Below are 16,937 nucleotides of genomic sequence, written 5' to 3' on the forward strand. Positions count from 1 at the left end.
ATTTAGCAACAAACTAATTCCTGCAGCCTAATCACATGTGTATTTCTGCAACATCATGGTCACTGAGGGCTTAGAATCCATGATCAGCATATACTTGTTTGCTGTTTCTGTATCAAGTTAGGACAATGATACTATGTAATTATTAGCTTATACCCATCTCCCCCAACAAAGTCATTTTTGCAAAGGTACATTTTTAATAAGAAAAAAATGCTATGCATTTGACACAAGAAATAGCTACATTAAGGATACTTTTATTTTGACTGTTAAATTATCAAATTATCATCCCCTAGGTCAAACAAATTCACTAGTATAGATGCTCAAAGAGTAACAGGGATTTAGAATTGAGACATAGGAGAAAACTGGGGAAAGGCATTATCCTCACTAACCGACTACAGCGTTTCATCAAGTCTCTTCTTCTGGCTGTCACGAAGAATGAAATAAAATTTAACTTTCCACCACAATGGCCCTGTGCTAACGTATTTTCTTCACAACTACTGATATTTAGCAACAGTTTACGTAAATAAGCCTCTCTCTTAGCCGCCTTGGTAAAACCATGTGGTAGAATAAGAAGAAGCCTTTAGATTTTGACTGTCCTCAGTTCAAATGGCAGTTCCATCACTTACTAATTGTATGATATGACTTAAAAATAAGATACTTCCCAGAGTTTTCTGCTTTCTCACCTACAAAAAAGGTGATAATTACTACCCCAGGAGGCCGATTAAATGCCATTAAATGGGGAAAAAAATGCCTTGAAAGGCTCTGCACAATGCCCACAGCAGGGGCTCCGCAACCCAGGCTGGGCGCATCATGACAGCCCTGTGGGAAGAAGGGCGACGCGCAAACACGAAAATCAAGCCCCAAGAAGAGCTGGCATGGCGAGTCAGCAGAAAGATCTCAGTTAGCCCTCAAGAGTCTTGTGATGAAATGTGTGACAGAGACGTCGAATATAAATGTTTGTGTCTACCAGATTACAACCATGTAAAACAGGTACAGACTTTGAAATACAAAAATTAGATAAATCACATGACGGATTATTGTAAAATTCTGCTTATTTTTCTGCTTGTTCACTGAGATCTTTAAAACCACTACCTCTTACTGTACACCTGTCCCCAGAGCTTCCTAGCACACACACGCCTCTCCCGTGACCGTGTCTGGGGTGACGGTATCAAATGGAGCTGAGCCACGGCTCTGGCCAGGGAGGTGGGAAGGGAGGCTTCACTAGCTATTACTCAAAACTGAAAATAAGAAATCCTGGAGTGGCCACCTGTATCATCAGCCCATAAATAAAGAGACTATAATAAGCTAAACAATGACAGCCCCCCAAAGATGTCCACGTCCTGACCCCCAGAACTCGTGAATATGTACCTTACATAGCAAAGTGATTCTGCAGCTGTGATTAGGGTCTTGACATGCGGAGAGTATCCTGAGTTACGCAGGTGGGGCCAACATAACCACAAAGAGCCTTGTAAGGGAGAGGCAAGAGAGTCAGAGGAGGAGGCGCAATGATGGAAGCAGAGGCTAGAGTGACTTACTACAGGAAGGGGGATACAAAACCAAGGAACGTGGAAAGTCTCTAGAGACTGGATGGAAAGGCAAGGAACAGATTCTCCCCTGAAGCCTCCAGAAGGAATACAGCCCTGCCAACACCTTGATTTTAGCCCATAAAACCCATTTCCAGTCTTCTAACTGCCAGAACGCAGGACAATAATTTTGTGTTGTTTTAAGCCACAAAATTATTGGTGATTTGTTACAGAAAACAAATACACAAACAATCAAAAAACCAAAGCAAGATAACATCCTCTCACCACCCCACCCGTGACCCTCAGGCTGTCCTGTGCACAGGCTAATCCCACAGCGAATGATCCACAGTAAGAACTTACCCACAGAGCACAAGACAACAGAGCACACTGGCTAGGAGCAAGGACTCCAGGCCAGACTTCTGGGGTCTGAGCCCCAAGCGGGCTGCTGGCTGTATCTAAGGCCTCTACACCTCACCTTCCACGTGTAAAGTGGAGGTTAGTAACAGTACCTATCGTAAGTATGTTGTGAAGATCAAATGCAATAAACTAAACTGCTCAGTCTGTTGGCTGTCACACAGTAAGTACTTGATAAACAGTAGCTCTGTCAACCATTTAAGTCTTGGAAGCCATCTTTCCAGTGATAAAATAAGTCAGAAAGACTCCTCTTCCAAACCCAAAAAGCTGTAGTCAACAGACTGCTTGGCCCCTCAGATATCTAGACAGAACCGACAAGCCCTCGCCTGGGCCCTGGCCTGTGAGTAGGAAGCCCACTACCCCACCTGTCAGCTCCCAGCGTCTCCTGCACCTGGACATGCCGTGTCAGCCGTGACAGGCCACGCGGGCACTTCATACATCCACTGAGCTTTTCTGAAGATGCGAGAGACTCTCCTCCCCTCGTGCTGTCACCACCTCTCTCCACCCTGTCTCCTCCTCCACTGCCTGGCACACCCCTGAGATGCTTATCTCACCCCTCAAGTATGCCTTCGAAAACTGACAGCACTCTAAGAATGTTCTGGTGACCATAATTGTTCCTCTCCCTACCCTCAACAACTCTGGTTGAAAACTTCATTCAGATACTCTGATAATTGTATTTACAAGACCCCAGCCTTAAAGGAAATGCTATAATCAATGGAACTATTCCGAACACCTCTGCCAGAAATGTATTAAAGACAAAGACATCCATCCAAAATTTCCTGGACATTTCTAGAAATACATGCCATTCAAACCAACCCCACAATCTTTTTAAATTCTAAGAAAATAAATTATGGTCAATGAAATAACTCATTAATACTTAAAATTAATCCATACTTGCTGTATACAGATGGAGCATACTCTCCATGCTGCTGCAGTGCCCAGACCTGAGAAGCACTGGTGCAAAACCCTCATCTTAGCAGCTGAGGAAGCTCAAGCTCTCAAGAATAAAATGATTTAGTGAAGGTCAAAGAGCCCAGGTGCTGACCCAAGCCAGGTGTCCCAGCTCAGTAAGGGAGAGATTAAGAAGACATGGGGGCCCAAAATGAAGAGCGGGTCAGCACGGGGGGGGGGGGGGAGTTCAAGAATATTAAGAATAAATTTTTGCTAAGTATTACTTTGGTTTATCTGTCCCCTGATCATTACAAATAACTGTGGGCAGAGAACAAAAATACTTGGTGTTTAGGTGAGCTTTATTTAAACCCTCTCAATAAAACAAAGAAGCCCCTGAATAGCCATGGGGAATGCACCTAATCACATCTCAACAGATGTGGAGCATAATCTTACCATTTTAAGCAAGCATAGAAGCATAAAGACAAGCACGTGTCCTTGTATAACCCAGTGGTGCTCTTACAGACAAATGATTTTTGACCCTGGCCCTGGTGAGGAACATGACCCTTAATCTCACTACACTATGGACAGAGCAGTCATCTCTTCGTTCAGGGACAATATGTCAGTTTAACAGGTTCTCCCCAGAATTTAACTCTCTTTCCTTGAGCTCATCTGATCCCCAAAGGTAGACTCAGCCCCAAGCCAGGCTCTAGAACCTTCAGCCTCAAGTCACCTTTGCCATAAACTTCAAGTTTATCCCAATTCTGAAACATGGGGGCTTCTGCTTTAATTCTGAGAACTAGTCTGTACTTTGCATCCTAGAACCTGTGACTAAATCTGCTCATTTAAAAGAAAAGGGGGGGGGTGGGCAAGGACGCCTTGGCTTGGCTTATTATTGCTGGGTGCCTTCCTAGGGACTATCTAGCCCTTGGACCTGGTATCAGTAACTAAAAACAACTCCAGACCCCCCAGCACAGACCACGGACTGGCCCTTACCTGCAGCCTGGCCTCCCTTTCTAGTTCTTCCTGCTCCTCTAATGAGCAAGCCCGGCTGGCTGCCTGACGGAACCAGCACCCCAATTTCTGTCCCTCTTCCAGCACCACTGCCTCCCAAATCTAGGGAGAAGTTTGGTCCAGACCCCAAACTCTCCCAAACTAGTCCAAGAGTAAGAAGATATAACTGACCTTGTTCTGCAATAAAAGTTATAATAATACATTTTGTTAATTACTGGAGTGTTACTTTTTTCTTTCTATTCAGCAACCTTAATTAACTAAATCAGCTCATACAACAAATATCATTAAATGTCAAGTATTTTTCACTGGAAAATATTACTTCAGTTTCAGCATAACTTTTTTCAACAAAACTCAAATGTAACTTTGTCTATTTTATGTAATTTGGCAACACTCAAAGACTGTAACAGCAAACAGGCTTCACCTCTCATGCAGATTCTAACCGAACGGCAGCAGCTGCCGAGGATGCTACCTTCAGAAGAGCTCTGCAGGCAAGTGTGACCATGCAGCAATGTTTTCTTTTTCACAGGGACATAAGGGGGGTGGGGAGCAGTGCAGAGGTCACATTTCTGACACTCCTGTGTTGGGATCAGATGATGGAAGTTGGGATTCTTTTTGTGTACAGTGTGAATTTGGGTTAACAAATTTCCCTAGTGATATTAATCCAAAAATGAGTTGCCTAAACTTCATGAGACCTGAAAAATACACTGAGATCACAGCACTGTATCACTTTTTTTCAAGAAGGAGGAGAACCTGGAGGGGAACCTCCCCAAGTCAAATTATTTAAAAAAGCTGACTAGCAGGTGATGATCCCAAATATTCTCATATTTCCTGTCAATTGAAGAATTCTATTTTTTAAAACACACTCTGTGTATTCTCCGTAGAACTTCCTCTCCACTGCGGCCTCCATTCACATTTGACACCATCCTAGCCAATAGGAACCCTGCCAGAGAGGTATGTCAGGTACTTCTACACCAAACTCAAGCTCCTTCAGATAATCTGGCAGCCTCGTAACTGCCATCCATATCCACTTGCCCATATATGTTACTTACCCTCTATCAAGATTGGGTGCATCTGATTTAAACTGTAAAAACTACCTAGGCACAAGTTTTTAGCTATTTAACCTTTACTATATATATACCAAGAAACACCTTCTTTCTGCAACTAACTTCATAAGTTATATTCTTATTATACCTATCAGTAAAGTATTAAGTTCCTCAAATGCAAGTAGAATAAAAATGATTGTTAACTGCAAAAAGATCAAAGTTAGGAAGCAACTATCATCAGACAATTTTTAAACAAATCTTTAAAAGTTAATCATTTCCCACCAATAAAATTTAATTTTACACACATCAGGCAATAGAATAAGCCAAATGTTTCATCTAAGCTGCACCTTATCTTACAGTTCTCAAATGAAGCTGGTTCCAACAGTTTAGCGCTGAAAGTTTTATTTACATTACTTTATTACTTATGTAAAGAAGCCCCCCAACACTCGCCAGGGATATAAAGAGGCTAGATTAAATTATTAATAAATAATATCAAACAAGTTAGAAAATAAAGTGAGTGAAAAGCTAAATTCAAGAATACCATATGATTTTTTTAAATTTAAAGCTACAATCAATGGTAGTCAAACACAAGTGAACTTCCTCTGTCATTCTGCTGGGCTCTCTTCAGCCCATTACAATCTACACTAAAGCCCTGGTGTAGCACCTGAGGCAACCAAGATCTAATGACAGGATGAAGACCAACACTTCAGATTTCTTTCAACCTCAAGAATCATTTTATGGACTTCAAATACACATTTATTTAAGACTCTCTTAGTAGTTCTTTATCAATCTTGAATCAAAGTAGCTTGAAACACTCATCCTTTTACCAAGGGAAGAAATGGCTCAGTGAAAACATATATGTGTGCAAATATATACATGTCTAAGTATGTATGAGCTGACAAAATGCCCTCACATAAATCCCCTCATTTGTTCTCAACAATTTTCTGAGAAGGGCTAGGCATATATTATTTCCACTTTACAGATAAAGAAATGGAGAGTCAGAGGTTAAATGGCTTGCCTGAAGTTATAACTAAGCAATACTAAGTGTCAGAACCAAGAAACAAAACCACATCTTCTACAGCCAACCCTTATGTTCTTTTCATGTGACCATGTGACACTGAACAGTTTATTTGTAACCTTCTGGAAGAGCAAAGGAACTTCGTGGGAAATAACATGACTCCATAGGAAAAATATTTTTCCAGGCCAACTCAATTTCCAGCATGTGTAAGTCATCATCTTCCCACTCCATCCTGCCCCTGCCTTCCCTACCATCCAGGCACCCAGGTGGGAGGTCCAAGCCTTCCAAGATTCCTTCCTTTTTCTCACCCCACATCACAAACTGAATAGCCATGTCCTGTTCTATTTCCTAAATCATTCTCAGTCTGACTCTTTGTCCCCATTCCTACTGCCCTTGTTCAGGCCGCCATCATCTCCTGTCTGAACAGCCATAACACTCCTAACTGGTTTGACAACTTAGAGGCCACTAAGATCTAATGATAGCATGAAATGCCTCCTAGTGTCTCTGCCCTCAGTTCACTCAGTTCAAACTAGCTTCTACAAAGTTTATCTTTCTGTTTGGAGTAACCTGTCTACACCATTTTCCTGCTTAAAATCCTCACATGGCTCTCCACTGCCTATACAGACCATAAGTGCAAACTCAGCCGCAGCACAAAAAGCACTAGGAAACCTGATGCCAGTCAGCACACCTTTCCAGTCTGTCTCCCTCTCCACCACTCCCACACATATCCGATGCTCCAGGCACTATGGATGCCCACTGCAGAGAAGACAAACAGGTTCAACCTCACGTGCCAACTCCAAATAATTGGTAGTGGCTGCCTGAAGCACCCTGGTGAGATCTCTGGAGCTGCTTACACATTCAGCAGCAAAAAATGTGATGACTGATTAAGTAGTGTCTGCTTTTGGAATGGCGAAGTGGGTGTCAGCACAAATGCCATACTACAATCCGTGTACCATTGTTCTTTGAATAGTTCTTCCACATTTCTAAGCCTTTATGTTGACTGTTGCATCTGCCTAACAAGTTCTCCTTTTATCCCACTGCTCATCCCTCAAGATCTCCATAAAACAGACCTCCACTGAGAATCCTGCCTCACATCACACTGAGCAATCACTCTCTCCCCTGCACTCACAGAGCTTTCTGTACACATCTCTATTATTTTGGAATTACTGTACTGTGTTAATTTATGCACCTGTGATCTTGAATATATGGGTGCACTTCCTTCCTTCCTCTCTTTCTCTTCAACATCTTGTACAGTTTACCTAGAAGGCACACAAATACTGGTGAAATGAGTAACTGAAGACATGTAATAGGGGGTTCCTCTAACATATTTTCACTAAAATCCAGGAGGAAATGGCTAATCCCAGGACCAGACAATCCACAGTGACTGTTAATGGCATTCTACTACTACTAACCATTTATTTCCATATATATCTTCATCTCCCAGAAATACAAATACTAAGGGAGTACATCAGATGGAATTTGTCTTCCAATGAGATTAGGCAGGGGAGAAAGTGGGAACTATGAGGGAAAAAGATAACAGACCCAATTTTAAAAAATGCATTAGCACAAGTAGTATAAAAAGATCTAAGAGTCAGTTTTCAGAAGCTAAATGTGGGTCAGCAAATCTTGTTATTATGAGGGATACAGCCTTTCCATATACATGACCCCAATCAAATCCTTACTAAATTTACACTAATGTCCCAGACTGGTTTTAGTTTGAATTCAACAGTGGCATACCTGCACTAAAGTAAATACTAAAGGGAGCTGATGTTAGACACAAGTGGCCGCATTTCACTGACCTCCCTTCAGCTCCAGTATACCCAAGTTTACACCCAACACAGATTCCTCTGGTGTCAGTTCCCAGGTATCTCTCCCTTCTAATAAACATGTTGTGCAGACGGCTCTCTCAGAACCTCCCTACTCAACATGGCTCTGCAGTATTCCATAAGCAACTGCTGAACAAAGGAGTGGATATACCAACCAGCAGACAACAGTGGCCATGCCAGTAAAAGGAAGACACCAGAAAGGGTGTTTCCCAAATCTAACAAAGTTTGAACAAAAATAATAAAACCTTTTAAAATTTCAATTCTTCTTCTATATTAAAAATAAAACAACCTCAGTAGCAATAAGGACACCCAGCCCTGAGCTCCTTGGAGATACATCTAACTCTGGGGCTGGGGCGGAAAATATACAAGATACACCTTGCAGCATCCTGTAGTGCCAGAAAGAAGCCATGTGCTCAAAACACAAAACGGGCACAAAGGGAAGCGGGAACCAGCCTGAAAGAGCTTCCAATGGCCACAGCCGGAACAATTTAAGCGGAAAGAAGAAAGAATGTGGTAATGGATCACAACCGAAGTATAAAATACACATGAATCTAGACTTGATAAATGACTGAATAAGTAAATGAGGGAGAAGAGTCAAGTCTTCCTCACAGAATCCCAAACAATACTAAGCAGATACTCACTGCTGCAGGAAGAGCCTCCTTGAATGCAGGCTGGACCCAGTGACTCCTTCCCAAAGAATAAAGTATAAAAAAGGTAAACAGTTACTCTTTAGTGGAGAAACCTGGCAACCAAGGCGCCGATCACCAGTGGTGCTGTGGGACATCCCGGGCCCCGGCCCTATGTGATGAGGGGAGCCCTTCCCCTCTCTGGTACTCTCTGCTCAAACACACAACCCATCCTAGTCAGGAAAACACCAGGCAAACCTAACTGGGAGGACACTGTGCAAAACCCCCAACCAGTACTCCTCAGGACTGTCAAGGTCGTGGGAAACAGGGAAAGTCTGAGAAATGGCCACAGAGCAGAAGAGACTAAGGAGACATGACAACCAAATGCAGCAAGGTTTCCCGGGTGGGGTTCTGAAACAGAAAAAGGACACCAACAGAAAAACTAGGGCAATCCAAATGAAGTCTGCAGTTTAGCTAAGAGTAACTTGCGGTTAGTCAGTTCTGACCAACGTACCCAGTAACGTAAGATGCTGACATTAGGGGAACCAGATGAAAGGCACACGGGAACTCTCTACACTATCTTCGCAATTTTTCTTCTATCTAAAATTATCTCAAAATAAAAAGTTTGTTTAAAAACATTATATTTGGTAATTTGGCAACACAGAATCTTTCCCGCATAGTTTTAAACAAGTATTTGGGAGAGGATAGTTTCTTCTTTTCTACTTGGCCCACAGGAAGCAAATGGGAAATGTTACATGGTCCAATGACACTATTACGAAGGTGGGGTGAGAACTGTCGCCATTTCACAGAACCTACAAAGCAGGAAAGTGATTCTGACCTTACAAATAAAACAGGCAGACTACGACTTATCGTCTCTTATCAACATATAGTCCTTGGTAGACCAATGATTTTTTTCTTCTAAAGTTGAATCAAAACTCTTAGTAAGGCAAATGACTTCCCAACAGAGTCCCAACTTACTTACATATCAGTATCTGTAAATGAGTAGTATTTTTCCACCATATTCCCTTGCATAAGGCAGAAATGCAGATACAAAAAGCACAAATGTATTATTCCAAAATTTCTCTCAAAAATGTCTGTGGCCACTCCCACACAGCCCAACTCAACTGGAAATACACCAGAAAGCAAACTGGAGTCAAAAAGTGACAGCAATCTTAACTGATTATGGTTAAGACATCTTAATTTTGCAAATGATCATCTGAACACATGATTAAAGCCCCTCTCAGGGACCTATAAGGGGACTGTGTAAGGAGTGGGCTCCAAGCTGAGCCGCACTAGCTTCACGGTAAACTGATCACTCTGATTATGTTCTATTTTCTCCTCAATAATGACTACAACTATTTATGATTAAATCACACACGAAACCTGAACACTGCATGCACACAGTATGGACTCAATGCGTATTTTAAAAACTGAATTAACGCCACATATTTGGACATACTGTACAAGCGGAATAATTCTTACCTATTGCTGTAAATTGATAAGGTATTTCACCAACCCCTAATACTGTCATTCACACGCAATCTCTACCCTATACACACACACACAAACCTCAAGTATTCCTTTCATTTAATAATCAGGATGTGAACACTCAAGAAAAATACCAAGAGTGAACAAAATTAATAGTGAAAACAGGTTTTCACTATTTCAATCTTCTCCACAAATATTCTGTCTCTCTTTAAAACCAAATAGGATATTATTCCAAGACCACTTCCCCCACCAAATTAGCATGAACTTGCTGAGAAGCTTGACTGATCATATCCTCTATTCAAATCCCAAACAAAGCCCCAATGTTCCCTATACCAAGGAATCCCTTTATTAATATGCACGCAGGCCTTCGCTGTTTCTCCCAGGAAAACCTATTACCAGTCTTAAGATTATTTTAAATCAAGATGTGCTCATATTTTTCAAATGTTCTTTATACAGCTAAAGCTAAAGGTACATAAAAAATTTTGAAATCAAAATCAAACAAGTTATTTTCGTCAGATGGTTATTTACAAGTCTATGAGGCTGCTTAGACCATGCAATGTTTCTAAGCTCTAGTACTACTGTGAATAATTCTTTGTGGCATCCCAGAAAAGACACGTTCTAATCTTGTGGAGACTGAAATATAACCTAAACTCCATCAATGACCACTTTCTAAAGCATGTGTATACCATAAGGTGTTTAAAGGCCAGATAGGTGTACTGCTGACAAACAGGCGTATATGAAGAGCCTGAGTGTCTTTAACTAGTTAATTAATGGTGTGATGAAATTGATGAAAACTTCATCAACCTGTATGTAGTAAACTTTTACCAAACAATAAGGTCTTTTTATAACTTCAAGTGTATAAACATTGGGGAAAATAAAATTTTAAGCCACCTAATACAAACCATATGCCCTCCTGATTCTAATCAACGCCCTCCTGCCATCACAAATACTTCGTAAAATACACTGTTTCAAGACCGTGATTCATAATTTAATCTCTTTTTCTTAAGATATCCTCTAAAGAACTAATTTTTCCCTCTTTAATCTCTTTCAATCCTATTCACAATGCTTTCATGGTCATGTTAGTATATGGCTTTAAGTTACGTATGAATGCTAAATAAAATTACTTATTCTTCATTGTTTTCTTCCAATACTGGTTTCATTTCCATGCCTTCCACATTTTTCTATTTCTCTTAGAGTATATTTCTAAATTTTTAATTCAACCTGAACATGAATATTCTGTACATCAATACTATTAAAAGCAAACAAGGATTACAATCAAATATTGCTACATTCAACCCCAAAACAGGCCGTATGAAGTGCTGAATGAATGTGAAGTGCTCTTTCTTTCTACGGGGTTAAATGGAGCGATATTGCTGATAGTGGTTAAGAACCAACTATTCAACACAATAGCAGGACAGTGGCCAGCTGAGATTCCCTTACTTGAGAATTACAGCCAGGATCCATTTCTCCACACTGACCACAATCCTGGGCACCACCCATCATCTGCCTAGACCAGTGGTTCTCCACAGGGGACATGTGGTCATGCTTGGAGACTCTTTAGAGTCACAACCAGGGGGAGGAGACAGGACCAGACTGGCATGAGGTGGGCAGAGACCAGAGACACTGCTAAACATCCTACGCAGGCATAGGACAGCTCCCACGACAAAGAGTTATTCAGACAAAAATGTCAGCGCTGGGGCTGAGAAACCCTGCCCTAGACATGCATCCCAATTCTAAGTAAAAATACAGAACAGCTGGACAGAGGTTCCATGGTGGTGTGAAAGGCCTACAGGATTAGAGGAGGAAGGGAACCAAGTTATTGACTACCTGCTCCATTCTGAACCTTGCATTAGTCACTACACATACCATCTCACTGAAACCTCTATGTCACAAAAAAAGTGATCTATTCTCATTTTACAGATGATAAGGTGGCACTCAGGGAGGTTAAGGAACTTAATCAAGGTAACTCAGCTAGACAGGGAAGGAATTATGATTCCAGTTCAAACCAAATCTGTTTCATTTCATAATATATAAAGTCTAGAGATTAAAAGACTTGAATTTAATTCAAAGTTATCAGTATGAATTCGAGCACATCACTTAACTTCCTAAACCTTCATTTAGAAAATAAGTTAAAAGATAATGTATGAAAATGTAACTGCTTTTGACTGCCAACATACATCATGTCACACATCTTACAATGGAAAAGAAAGTGCTTCTTAGAACGGAGGTGTCATGATTACTACTCTTCCTTAGAAGTAGAAATTATACAAGTGTGCACATACCAAATTAAACAGCATTTTCAAGAATCAAAATTAAATGTTCAGAAGACACTGTGCCTTCCACAGCCACCCAACTACTCTTATTACTAGGAGGAAATAAAATTGTCTAATATAAGCAATATTTTAGTATGAACTTTTCAGATTTTTAATCAATTGACCCTAAAATGCTCAAGACCATATCAGCAACTTTGGGCTCTCAGCAACTGGCAGCAAAGGTCATGAGCAGAACAAAGGAGGAAGAGGATGGATTCCAAGTCCATTACTGCTGCTGTGGGAAACAACTCTGCTATTCTCTCCAGAAAGACAGTGTGTTACACTGAGTGAACATGTTATCATTCATACTAATAACAGTCATGAATGAATTCTAAAATCTGTTTACCTGACATCAAAAATAAATAATAAATGCTCTGTAGAAACTGAAAGAATTGATGTTATCTTGACTGTTCTCTATTTTAACTGACTTAATAAGAATTATCATTAAATGTCATTTTACTAATTCTGTCACTTACTAATTCTGTCTGTAAAATGTCATTTTACATCTACACCTTAATCATTTTGACACTTCCATCAACTTTCTAAAAGTGAGGGTGGATCTTTTTTAACGTTTTTAAAAAATTCGTCTCTCAAAAGACTGCATTAGATAAAAACAGACAGGTGAAACCTATTATCAACCCCCTCTTCACCATCAGTAGACATCTGGGTAAGCCCTAGATGTTGATGGGGAGGTGACAACGCTGAAGAACTTACAGTAGACAATGACCTACGTAAAATCCACCGTATCTCTTTATCCGATATCTTGTCAACTTATTTCACAAGCCTGTTTTTCATCACAACAAATTGTTACGTTCAGGGAAACTGTATTACTTCTTACTCTTTAGAAGCTAAAAAACATAATTCAGTCTCTTCTATGTCTCCCAAAATAGAATTCTCAGGGCCCAGATTTCCTTCTATTTCCAACCGAGGGAATGTCGCTGCCAATCTTGAAAAGTACGACTGGCCGACGGCTCCTCGCGAAAGGCGCAGCCCTCCCGCCGGCACAATTACCGCGACCAGGCGAAGCTGGGCCCGCACGAGCGCGCAGAAGCGGCCTCCCGCGCTCGGGGGGCGCGACCCACTCCCCTTCCGACCTGCCGGCGCGGGAGCCCCACGGCGGCGCACTGACCCTCGGACCCCGCACCCCTACTGCGCCGCCGCCGGGGCTCCCGCCCACGCTTCCAGCTACGTGGGCCGCGCTCCGCCGCAGGCCAGGCCCGCTTCCCCCGCCTCTCGAGGCGGTGGGGGTCGCGGGACAGAAAGGCCCGTGGCGGCGGCGGGGGTCCTCCGTGGGGCCGGGGCCTGTGGGGCCGGGGCCTGTGGGGGGGTCCTCCGTGGGGCCGGGGGCTGTGGGGCCGGGGGCTGTGGGGGGGTCCTCCGTGGGGCCGGGGACTGTGGGGGGGCGTCCTCCGTGGGGCCGGGGGCTATGGCTGGCGGTGGGGGGACGGCCCGCGGCGCGGCCCTCCTGCGGGAGGAGCGGGGTCGAGGGGCGGGCGGCGGCTCACCGGCGGCGGGGCCCAGCTCTCCTCCGTCCTCGGCGGCGGGCGCCAGCGTGACGGCGCCATCCCTCCACACGCGGACCTGCGCGGCCGAGCGCAAGCGGCGGCGGGGCTGGCGGCGGCCGGCGTCCGCGGCGCGCAGGGAGCCGCAGCACTGGTAGCACACGGCCCACGCCTGCTCCTCGTTGATGGGCTGGTTGTAGAGCCGCAGGATCTCCTCCAGGCTCAGCGCGTCCTGCGGTCCCGCGGCCGCCCCGGGGTCCGGCGGCCCCTCGCCTCCCTCCGGGCCGGCCGGCTGAGCCATCCCGCGGGTCACGCCGCGTCTCCTCAGCTGCAGAGCATCGTCTCGACGCGCCGCCGCCGCCGCCTCATCCCCGGAACCCCGCCCAGCGGGCCGCGCGTGTTGCCGGGGGAACGGGGCGGGGACGGGGTGGGACTGGGCGGGGGACCGGGCAGAGGACGGGCCGGGAGCCGGGCTGGAGGACCGGGCCGGAGAACCGGGCGGGGGAAGGGCTTGGGGACACGGCGACAGGGCGCGCCCCTGACAAGATCGCCGCCTGCGCGCGGCAGCGCAATGGCGTCCGCGGCCCCGCCCCCAGCGCTGCGCTCGGGGGCCCGCCCCGCGGCTCGAGCCCCGCCCCTGCGCGCTGGGTTCGCCCCGCCCCCGCCGAGCGCCGGCTCGCGCCCGAGGTTTCCCCTTGAGCTGCAGTGGCCTCCGCGAAACGCGGTGGAAGCGCCCCGGCTCTGGCGCTCTCTCCCGGTCCCCGAGCCCTGCTCTGCTCTGCCGGCTACGGTCGGCCTCCACGCGCCGGACCGTTGGCTTGGATAACGTCCCTCCGCATCCCCCCTTCATCCCAAGCCCCCGAGGCGTTTGTGAGTTGGCTCACTGGCTTCTCCCAGGCGCACAGGTCAGGCCAGCGATGCCTGCTTGTCGCTGGTAATCCGCAGACGTTCGTCCCAGCGTCCTTCGGACTCGCCTCACGAAGGAGGGGATGATGTCCCGGTGACCACCCGCATCGCAGCCCAGTTAACTGAGTCTGTGCATACCTCCTGGAGCCAACAGCACAGGGGTGACACTGAACCGGGACAGTCAGCCATAAAATAAAGGCCTCCAGGGCTCGGTGGACTCATTAAGCAGGCAATGAAACAGATAGTTCTTGGATAAAACACTCGTTAGCGAGTTTACTGGTAACACTCCTCCCTGAGACTAGGCCTGTGTGAGAACCTTACAGAGCTGAAAGCATCCACCAAGTAAGAACTGCACCTGTGTAAGTACCAATAAACCTCCTCAGGCAGCCTGATGCGCAGTACTAGACACTGCGCGCTCAGCAACTGCACCTTGCGCGGGAAATGACAGTAGCCTATTATAAACGCCTGAGACCCCGCAGCGCATACAGCGGAGCGGGAGAAGAGGAAAGCAAGAGGATACGAAGGGAGACATTGAAAGACAGGGAGGACAAAGCTTCTCCCCGGGCACCTTATTGTAATTTCATTACAAGATGTACAGAACAAACTCCAAGTAACGTCACTTTATGGGTTCATAACCCTGTTTGTAAAAACGCACTGTGTGCTTCAGCCCTGAAAAGGTCTATTCCTCATATGCTACAGATAGGGTGGATAAAGACATAAAACCTCTTGAGTGAAAACACAGAAACAATTCCTAACAGTTGCTATTTTAAAAGTTGAGATCCTGCATGAATTTTGAAAATACAGAGAGGGCTTTAAAATACTAGTTTGAACCATGCAGAAACAGTGGAATGGTCTACTTTTATGGACACCACCGCCATCTTCCGGCCTTGGGGAGTATTGCTGCACTTGGACAACTATAGCCAAAAATCAGTAACATTTTGGTCCTTACCTCACCCCTAAAAGACAAGTAAATGACTTAATCAACTGAGCAATCCATGAGCCAGACACTTGCCACTCTGGCATAGAGCAGTGAGTAAATCTCCACGTAAAGATAAAAATAACAGGAAGGAGGAAGGAAATGGAAGTGGGGAATGGAAATCCAAATTTTACTCAAATGTTATCTTTAAAAATTAAGGGGTATTCTTAAAAACAAATCCCCATCAGAAGGATCATTTCCCTTTCCTAAGTGATAATTTTTAAAATAAAAATATATTTTGGGTAGAAAAACATCTTGTTGCTGAATCACAGGAACATACAATATTGCAAACAACAGAAGGGTTTTGTTGTTGTCAAACACAAATTCATGATTGATATATTTAAAGTAAATTTCTTGACTTCATGAGCTTATATGGACTTAACGTGAGGCAAGATGACAAGGAAAATGTTTAATGTTCTTTCTGTATGCAGAGAAAAAAAGGTAACTCTTTAAAAATCCTGGCCATCTTCTATTATAAATCTAGTCATTGTATAAACTGAATAGTTGATGCTTCTTCATATAAAGATGGTATAATTTTTATCTCATTTTCAGAAGCCTTTGCAATTTTGATAAGCCCCACTGTCCATCACCCCGGGGACTCTTAGAAAGTGACTGCTGACAATTCAAAGGCTGTCAGGGTCCAGCACTCTCTCAGCAGGCCCAAGCAACACTGTCAGGGTAAACTGACACCTGCCCATCTTCTCATTTTCAATTCAGACTCAAATCCCTTCATGTTCCATATGATTAGTTCCAATTTCTGTCACTGATTTTATTTTTTGATCCTGTGGCTTCACCACTTTTTAAAAATTGCTCTATACAATTAAAATGTCTGAACAATTTGTATCATTACGTGAATGCCTTTTTCAAAGTGCTGTGAGATCTGTGAAACATGGTGGCATGTGTTACACAGAATCTCATTTGAGTTTTTGCTGATTTTGTTGTTATATTTATTTAAAAATGGAATCATTAAAATGTTTCCTAATCTTATATTTACTTATAACTTCTGCAGAATTAGTGTACTTCGTGCTCCATACTCTGGATATGCTGGCTGAGCTGCTCCAAGTCTTTCAGGGAGCACAATTTGTCTGTTCAGCACAAGCTTATCCCAGACAACTTCCAGACAATTGCTCCTAAGAGGCACATTCACCTAGAAAAGTGCACCAAAAAGGAAAAAAATAGAACAGCATATTTTTTCAGTGTTACAAACTGAATTTTCACTGTCCACAACTATAATACCTTGTAACTTTATAGTGGTATTTTATACTTTCAGAGTTGCACAACTTGAAGCTCAGACATTACTATCCCTGTCTTACAGATGACCAGACAAAAGGCTAGTAATGAAAGCGGTGGGACGGGCACCAGGCCTCCTGACGGGCCCAGCTCCCTCAGCTACGTGACAATGTC

At 44.0% G+C, this 16,937-nt stretch overlaps 1 protein-coding gene across 5 annotated transcripts in view; it reads right to left on the reverse strand.

Moving 5' to 3' along the window:
- Positions 1 to 14,218, reverse strand: part of SPIRE1 (spire type actin nucleation factor 1) — a 140,924-nt gene extending 126,706 nt beyond the window's left edge. For 2 of the 5 annotated variants that reach the window (XM_031439240.2, XM_064481647.1), the window contains exon 1: positions 13,655 to 14,217. In XM_031439240.2, coding sequence (XP_031295100.2) covers positions 13,655 to 13,952 — 298 coding nt within the window. In that variant the 5' untranslated portion in view covers positions 13,953 to 14,217. Of the gene's footprint in view, positions 1 to 13,654 lie in introns of all 5 variants that reach the window. The other 3 variants (XM_064481646.1, XM_031439241.2, XM_064481648.1) reach the window with 3 other exon arrangements.
- Between the last annotated feature and the right edge of the window lie 2,719 nt (positions 14,219 to 16,937).

Source organism: Camelus dromedarius, chromosome 32 (genome assembly GCF_036321535.1).
Source record: "Camelus dromedarius isolate mCamDro1 chromosome 32, mCamDro1.pat, whole genome shotgun sequence".
Lineage (NCBI taxonomy): Eukaryota > Metazoa > Chordata > Mammalia > Artiodactyla > Camelidae > Camelus > Camelus dromedarius.